This window comes from Palaemon carinicauda, chromosome 14, assembly GCF_036898095.1.
Source record: "Palaemon carinicauda isolate YSFRI2023 chromosome 14, ASM3689809v2, whole genome shotgun sequence".
NCBI lineage: Eukaryota > Metazoa > Arthropoda > Malacostraca > Decapoda > Palaemonidae > Palaemon > Palaemon carinicauda.
This window is the reverse complement of record NC_090738.1, coordinates 22,288,417-22,297,556: the sequence shown is the minus strand read 5'-3', so window position 1 is coordinate 22,297,556 and position 9,140 is coordinate 22,288,417. Positions and strand designations below refer to the sequence as shown.

Sequence of the window (9,140 nt, the reverse complement as noted above, 5' to 3'; positions counted from 1 at the left end):
CTTCCCCTTTAAACGTGGGGAGAGGCAGCGGCTTCAACCTGGGGAGGGCAACATTCCCCGTTGAAGGGCCTTTCACTTTATCTATTCTATTGTACAATAGAGTGGAAGCACGTGTCGCTTCACCTAACATATGCCTAATTCGGGCTTCGAAACTAGTTTCTAGCTTAACGCGCTGGCTCTTGTATAGCTCTTTAAGCTGTCGGACCTCTGCCTGCAACTCCGTTACCAAATTCTGGTAAACGGACTCGGAGTAAGTCTCTATCAGCGCCCTTTGCGTTTCGCTTAGTAAATCCTCCAGTAGGCCCATCGACGCCTCGATATGCACGATCGTGGACACAGCCATCTTAATTACTTTACTTTACGTTTGGGGGGGTTGGGCAAGGCAAGGAAAAAAGGATAATTTAACGTTAAGAAGGGACTCAAAGAACTGACCCACGTGGGCGATCGCACATCGGGACGTAGAGGACCTTAATTGTTCGTCTCTCTCTCTCTCTCTCTCTCTCAAAAGCTCATATTTTAAATTAGTCCTGTCCGGCTCTGGGAAGCGCTTGCGATCCGGTTCGAAGGACCAAATGTTGTGATTTTCACCAGTTTATTAAATCTGCCCGATGTACTGGGCGGATCGCAAGGCCTTGGAGAGGCAAGATTCCCAAAACTTTCCAGGAGTTAACTAAAATACGGCGATAAAATTTACAATTTTATTACAAAAATAAACTCTGATAAAGACAAACAACATTCTTAAGCATTCACAAGACTTACTGAAAAACAAGACTGACCCTAGGTAATGTAGCATGTGCTCTTCAAGCACAAAGTCCACACCGGACTCATTAACAAACTGAAAATAGTGCCAATTCGAATTCAATACACAACGAATCACACACCAAATATCCCTATTCTTATTTAACTCAGGATTCAGATCCCCAATCACAAGGATCTCTACACTAAACTGCGATATAAAAACTAAACGTCTTGCACACAAACTTCTACTACAACCAACCTGGTACACAAGGTAGAGAGGAGAGATAACAATTAGAAAGGGACTTACTTTGGTTGGGGACGTTGGATCAAAGAGGACGAGCTAGCCTTGCAACCTCCGACGTTACCTTTTTGGCGCAATTTGTCATGAACCTAAATTTCTAGATTGGATTTTTTTTTATCATGTTACAATAGAATGACGTTATTTTTCTTAATCTTAAATTACCAGCAATTGATTTTATTAGTCTCAGTGCCTTCCTACCAGGCGGTTTCCCTTTTTGGCTCTAAACGTTCACGTCTGGAACTACATTCATTCGCCCGCGAGTTTCTCCTCTCCCTCCAATTTGACGTAGTCGTAGGTGGAGTCAAATGGCGGGAATTTCGATTGATCGGGTCGAAATTCCCGACAGATTGAATGATGGGAATTCGCGTTGAAGTAGTTTCTTTGAGAAAAGGCTGTAAATTTTAATTCCACACAGACTGAAGTTAATTGTATCTCTTGGCACAACAGGAGATATGTGACATTTCACAAAGCTGAAAAGCGTCAAAGAAAGCGTAAAGCTTAACGACGTACATTTGTCGACTGTTTACTTTCGGAAATTCGGTGTTACGGTAACCTTGCAAGGTATATACATCTTTTAAAAATAAGTATCTATCATAATTAGTAATTCAAAGGCATTACGATACTTTATGTTACAGTGTTTATATATTTTCAAGTTTTTTAATGCAATAGTTTATTCATTATCATCATCCCATTAAATATTTAGCGTCTTGACAAAAGAAAAAAAAAATAGAAAACACTATCCTAGACTCAGCATCAGTCACTACAGATTTCTAACTTTTGCAAATGACCTACCGAATATAATATTTCTTGCAAATGCATTTGGAGTCAAAGTATTTGTTTTATGTGAATAAAAAGTTACAAGGATCCAGTTAATCATGCCCATCTTGAAAATTGAGAAATATATCAAGACAGACACTTTTAATTATAGAGAACCCAACCTCCTCTATTTGTTTAAAACCGTGCATTTCAAGGCCAGCTTTAACAGTCCTATCGTCATTTCTTCGTAATGAATTAAATTTCATATAGACCTATGCATATGTCATTTACGATACCATATAAAATCATAAAAAAGACACGGTCCTGTCTTGGTATGCGATCCTAAAGCTGTGCATTTGCTTTGGTATGCGATCTCACCTGATATCAGCGATCTCACTTCACTTTCACGGCGAGGCAAGGACCATTAGATTTTCTGAAAAAAAAATGTATATACCGGGAATAATTATATAAGAGATAATAATCAGTCATTAAAGAAGAGGAAATAATACCAAATAACTGAGAAGAAAGTCTGGTGTGCTTGATTAAGTAAATTGGAGATAGTACGGGAAATTTTAAGTACAAATTACTTATTGAAAGTTTTCGAAAGAGCACTTCATGAAATATATATATATATATATTTCATGAAGTACTCTTTCCAATATATATATATACATATATATATATGTATATATATATATATATATATATATATATATATATATATATATTTCATGAGGTACTCTTTCGAATATATATATATATATATATATATATATATATATATATATATATATATATATATATACATATATATATATATATATATATATATATATATGTGTGTGTGTGTGTGTGTGTGTGCGTGTGTGTATGTATGTATAGATGTTTGTATGCGTACAAATACACACATACATGATATCAAATTGGCTAGCAATAGTCACTCTCATTATAACAATTGTATAAGGAAGACGTCCTGTGAACAAAGTCTAATTTAATCTATCATTGTGATAACCATTTTATCTTTCAGTGATGGGAATTTTCCCTTAAAAGACGGGTGTTTCTGGTCAACGAAGTCAGTTTGTGGAAACATTCGTTCCACATTAGCTGTTGATTCAGGTAAACATTCAACCTTTCATTGTTTGAAGTTTGTCATTTTCTCTAAGCAATATTTTCTTTAATTATCATAGTTTTTACGACAATAATGAGGAGAATAAGTTTCAGCTCATAACTTGATATTAGTTGATTTAACAGATTTTGAGTTAGAATTTCAGTAATGGGCTATATGTTATCAAGATCCTTGATAATAGATTTTGATAAAGTGACTTTACTGGCGAAATGAATTTGGGTTAGATCTAATCCAGTATTATTCATTGTATCCACTTATTTTGAACTTGCAATTTCCAATTTAATAATAAATATAAAATCTTAACCGGTGTCTTTTTGTCGAATTAATGAAATAGTTTCTTTTTATTCATTTGTGTACAATAAAAGAGTGGCTTCAGCCCATCTCTCAATTCAGCATGAAGCTTTGCAATGTAAATTTCTACCGGAAAATTCAATTATATTCATTAAGGATGCGAAAGTGTGACATGTCCCTTCACCAGCATCCCTCCATTCTCTGTTTCAGGGGAAAAGACTCAAGAAGTTGAACCCGATGTGGTGCTCGGTCGTCTGCTGGTTGGTGCTTATAAGCACCGTCGGTGTTGGGCTCACAAATGCACTTGGGGATTTCCAACCACAGCAAGTGCATATTTCTCTTGGAGGTCAGTTTATAATATATTGGATAATGCATAAGAATCACGATCTGTTTTCAATTATTCTGAAACTTCTCTGCCATGAGATCCCATTCGTGGAAGATATTATTCTTTGGTCTTGGGTAGTGCCATAGGCTCTGTACCATGTTCTTCCACTCTATTGGATTAAAATTATCTTGTTTGGGGTTACACTCAGGCACACTATTCTATCTGTTTCTTTATTTCATTTCCTCACTGGGCTATGTTCCCTGTTGGAGCCTTTATGCTTATAGCCTCCTGCGTTTCCAACTAGGGTAGTAGCTTGGCTAGCAACAAATATCCCCTCATCTATGTCAGTTGTCTTTCTAATTTGATGCAAGTCGAAGCAACACAATCAATGCTAACATCGTCTTGCAGAGAATAACACGGACATAATGGTCACGTGGGTGACGTCATCCCCAACAAACAATTCCGTGGTGGAATATGGCACCTCTAACCTGGCCCTCAGGGCCACAGGGAACGCTACGCTTTTTACAGACGGCGGATCCCTACAGAGGCAGATGTGGATGCATAGGGTCAAGCTCCCCAACCTCACGCCAGGCACGAGATATTGTAAGTAACAATAATATTTTCATTTTTTTTCCTTACCTTTATGTTCTCATTCCGTCTCCTTACTTGATACACTCATTGCATCCACTCTTTTTCTCTCTTATGTTCTTTTTTTATAGGCTAATTTACATTCTACCCTCTATGACTAAGTGTTCAAATAGTAGTGTTCACATGTTCCTTACGTTTAATGTTATTATTGAATACTCTTAACAGATTAATGAATTTTCCTGATTCTGATTTCTATTTCTTTGGTAATCAGCCTTATTCTATACTTTTCTAATTACCTTGATGGTTTAATTTTTATAAAGATCTTATTCTAGATAATTTTGCATTTTGCAATTCAGTGATCCAACAGGCGTATTCAATTTGAATATTTTCTATTTTGTATAATGATATTGATAACAATTATGATAATGCTAATTTGGTACTATCATTATTATCAATATTAAACTGAAATGAGTTATCGAAATTTAAATAAATAATACAGAGAGAGAGAGAGAGAGAGAGAGGAGAGAGAGAGAGAGAGAGAGAGAGAGAGACTTCAGCTCATATCCTTATTAAAAGAATTAAAATTGATCCTTTTTAAGATTACCACTGTGGAAGCGACCTGGGCTGGTCGGCGATATTCACATTCAAAACCTGGCCATCCGGAAACAATTGGAAATTGAGAGCAGCCATGTACGGGGATCTGGGTGCAGTCAATGGGCAATCGTTAGCCAGGTCAGAAATTCCGGATTTTTGTAATGTTTACAACCTCACTATCCCTGTGAGCTATGGATGGGAGGTTTGGGGGAGTCTGTATAGGTCTACCTGCTGAATCCTCAGCAGCCATTGCCTGACCCTCTTTGGTCCCAGTGCGGGTGGAGAGGGGTCTTGGGTACTGAATATATGGATATATGGTCAGACTCTAAGGCAGTGTCGTGCTAGCTAGAGCATTGTCACTGTTCCTTGCTTCTGCCATTCACGATCGATATTTCAACGATTTAAAGTGAGATGAATACCTCCCACTCTGAGTGGAGGGATATCTTAAGGTGGTGAAAGAGTTTGCGTATCACCATGATTAGCAAACCTGCACTCAGGGCCACCCATGCTAGGTTGGTTTGCTGTCAGCGATCAGACGAAAATCTCCCATTACCACGAATCAGCATTTAGCCAGCGTTGTGATGAAATCTGGCCAAACCCCAGACATGAATTGACATGTCTGAGGCCTTTTTTTCTGCAGTGGACTAGAAACGGCTATATTTGTTGTTGTTGTTGTGACTTGAAAAAGAGCATCAACTCGTAAAGTCTGACTATGTCGTCCAATATCAGAGAAGATTAGGAATCCTAGACGACTTATTAGAAAGTCCTTCCAGGGAACTGCTGAAGAGTAAAATAAAAAGGAGTATCGGGGATCTCGCCTTATTGTCTATCCTTCTTATGGAAGTTTATCTTCCTTATGGAAGCACCCGATGCCTTCATCTCAAGAGAACCTACAAGGAACCGAAACAAATCATGTTTTAACAACAGAAGTCTTTTGTCCTGTTGTCAGTCAATTCCTAGCACTTGCTTTCCTTCCATCATAAAAATCTTTTATTTTTCAACAACTGATCTATATACGGAAAACGTTCAATCAAAAAAAAATCCCATACATCTTCTCTGTTGTATGGCTACTAACTCTATGCGTTTACGATTCCTTCTGTCTCTTTTTTTATTCAAATATCTTGTGTTTATGGAACTGAGCAATCTAGAATTACCGATCCATGGTACTTTACTACGATTTATTCTACCTTCGTATTTAAGCAATTCCTTGTTTTATCAGATTTACCAAAAGTGCAACATAGGAAATTACAAAACATAATATACAGAGGAGCAAGACTGATAAAAGGTGTCCCGCCTAGAGAAAGGATCATCCCTATACTAATTGATTTACACTGGCTGCCGATTAAAGCGAGAATTGAATTTAAAATATGTACAATAACCCACCAAGTTATCAGAACCGGTCGTCCAAAATACTTAAGGGAATTGCTACATATTGCGCAGCCAACGAATCGTGTCAACACGAGAATAGTTACAGATGGCTTCAAACTATTGGAACCTAGATATATGTCTACTTTAGGCTCCAGAGCCTTTAAATATGCGGCCCCGAGACTATATAATAAGCTCCCACGAAACATTCGTATGATTGAAGACATTAAGGCTTTCAAGAAGAAACTGAAGACTTTCCTATCTAAACAGTCGTACAACCGTGACGATTTAGCAGTAAATGAACAATACACGATGTGAAACGTTAAATACTCTGAACGAACAAGGTAAAACGACAGTGGAGGTCCTGTAGAGAGTGGGGTTCCCCTGCTGTATGGGACCGGAAAAGCAGCCATCAAAGTAAAGTAAAATACTTAATTGCTATTTCTTGCACTTGTCTTGGACACCGACTGTTCAATGAAAATACCAAGAATCTGTTTACGTAATCAAATCATTTCACCAATGAATTTTCAAACTCCAGTTATTTTAGATTTGAAAAATAAAATGTATATGTTTGTTCAAGAATGAAATTTTTTTTAAGTGTTCATGTAAGAGAATGCAAAGAAAAGTTAAACGGGAGAACAGGTGCAGATCTTATTTCAAAAATGGAAAAACTGAACGCTCCGCTTTCTTGCTATGTCTGAGATTACTGGGACTTGTTCAAGTAACAAAGGATGTTCTTGTAAGTACTTATACTATCAAAACGCAACAAAATCGAAGCTTAATCTCCGACAGCTAGTATATCGGAATTTATTAGAAAGCAATTTCCAGTAGAGTCAGAATTTGGCAATGAAGCGTTTCACTAAGAAACAATATCACTTTTGCCTCAAATGCCACATTCATAGATGATTTGTATATTGTTAAAAAAAGAAAAAACAGCGTCGTTACAAAAATCTGGATTTTGAGGAACCAATGCGGTAGACCGACTTAATCATACTTCGAGTTTTGTCAGGGTTTAACTTCATGCCCCATAATTTTAAACAAAGTGCCGAATCCTTGAAGGTGCATTTCCGGGTTGGACTCGAGGACTGCTTTCATGTTACCAATTTTACTGTTACCATTTATCATCTAATTCTAATTTAGTTTAATTTTATATCTGTGAATGTAACCTTAGGTGATTCTCATTTCTAATGAGTGCGCATCATTTGAAACAGACTTCAGGAAGATGTCACCAAAGGAATGTATGACGTCATAGTTCACGTCGGGGACTTCGCATACGATATGGATACGGTAAGTCTTCCTCAGGATCTATCTGTGACAATTTATGTACTTGAAGTCTTTAACATCATATATAAATTATTGAAGTATTGTTTGTGAGGAAGTAAACGAGAAAGTTGAATTTACTAATTATTTCTACCGGATTTAATTTCAACTCAACAAATATTTCTATGAAGCTTACCTGCTGAATGCATTTTTAACATAGCGGTGTTTTTTTAATGAAACTTTCATACTACATTTATTATCGAAAGGACAGGTAATTTTATTAAGCATTGTTTTTATACCGGATTCAATTTCAGCGTGATCAGTGACTATCAAAAGCTTTTACCTGTATCTGTTCTAGCATGAGGTTTATATCATATAACTTTACTTTTGGTTTCAATTTCAATGTTCGTAATATTTTCAGAACGACGCAGAAGTGGGTGACATGTTTATGAGGAACATTGAACCGATCGCCGGATATGTTCCTTACATGACGTGCCCGGGTAACCACGAACACGCTTAGTGAGTGCCTTTTCTTTTGACTTGATTGACAGTTTATATAGAGTTAGAATGCAGATTTTTTCTAGTTGGTATTTTTGAAGTTCCTGTTTTATGACTATAAATATAAGCCCTTATATAGTGTACAATTGGTCGTTGTTATACGATTTTGAATTTTGATTCTGGATATACTGGAGTAGGCCTACCACTTGTAATTTTTTTCTGTACTTTGTAATAATCATCTTTATTTTATGAGTCTGAATGCAATTATATTCTGTAATAGTACACTAGAGTACCCTAACCTTGTCTTTACATTTTAACATGAATTAGTGTACATTTTTATGTGTCAAGAGGTCAATATCCTAATAACTATTTCAGTTTTTTTTCTATTCATATAATTGATATTTTTATAATAGAGGTCTTATCCTCGCACGGGCTCTTGCTCCAAAGAGTAGCACGAGGGCCGCCTGTTCCTTACATTATGCTGCAACGCTTATTTCAACCTGCTTTTGTAACTAATATTCTTTGTAGTCTACAGCTTATTTTTTGCAATTGTTATACTTTTGTTATCAGTGTCAGCTGCATACTAATCAATTCTTACTTTACTCTTAAGTATATTTATTCTTCTGATGTTTCAAATTTTATAAAGTATTTTGGATTGTTCAGCTTAATAATAATATAATGATAACAAAAATCATACTACTACTACTACTACTACTACTACTACTACAACTAAAAATAATAATAATAATAATAATAATAATAATAATATAATAATAATAATAATTATAAATATGATTAATATGACCGTTTAATAATAAAATAAGGCAGAAAATAGATATATACATGTAAAGATTGATTAAACGTCATTACGTTATTAGTATTAAAATATGATAATGAAGGTATTGCTACTAATAACTTTATATCTATGTTGTTGTTTATGGAGTATAGTATTCTGTCAACTTAACCAGGATAATAAAAAGCTATAGGAGAGAGAGAGAGAGAGAGAGAGAGAGGAGAGGAGAGAGAGAGAGAGAGAGAGAGAGAGAGAGAGAGAGAGAGAATCGAATTACTAATAAACATCATATTGAGAGAGAGAGAGAGAGAGAGAGAGAGAGAGAGAGAGAGAGAGAGAGAGAGGGAGAGAGAGAATCGAATTACTAAACTAATAAACATCATATAGAGAGAGAGAGAGAGAGAGAGAGAGAGAGAGAGAGAGAGAGAGAGAATCAAATTACTAATAAACATCATATTAATAGAGAGAGAGAGAGAGAGAGAGAGAGAGAGAGAGAGAGAGAGAG

The 9,140-nt window shown here is 36.1% G+C and overlaps 1 protein-coding gene across 1 annotated transcript; it reads left to right on the top strand.

Moving 5' to 3' along the window:
- Window positions 1-2,761: 2,761 nt before the first annotated feature.
- On the top strand, window positions 2,762-7,880 carry LOC137653134 (acid phosphatase type 7-like). Its single transcript, XM_068386523.1, has 6 exons — window positions 2,762-2,911; window positions 3,423-3,558; window positions 3,946-4,140; window positions 4,725-4,857; window positions 7,296-7,371; window positions 7,766-7,880. Exons 2-6 carry the CDS (start codon window positions 3,450-3,452, stop codon window positions 7,862-7,864), a joined length of 612 nt encoding a protein of 203 aa, XP_068242624.1. The 5' UTR covers window positions 2,762-2,911; window positions 3,423-3,449; the 3' UTR covers window positions 7,865-7,880.
- Window positions 7,881-9,140: the final 1,260 nt, after the last annotated feature.

Excerpts from the sequence above, each read along its gene's own strand:
- LOC137653134 (XM_068386523.1), top strand. The coding sequence starts at position 3,450 with ATGTGGTGCTCGGTCGTCTGCTGGTTGGTGCTTATAAGCACCGTCGGT. Across the intron at positions 3,559-3,945 it reads AGTGCATATTTCTCTTGGAG|AGAATAACACGGACATAATG; the intron begins GTCAGTTTATAA and ends ATCGTCTTGCAG. Across the intron at positions 7,372-7,765 it reads TCGCATACGATATGGATACG|AACGACGCAGAAGTGGGTGA; the intron begins GTAAGTCTTCCT and ends TAATATTTTCAG.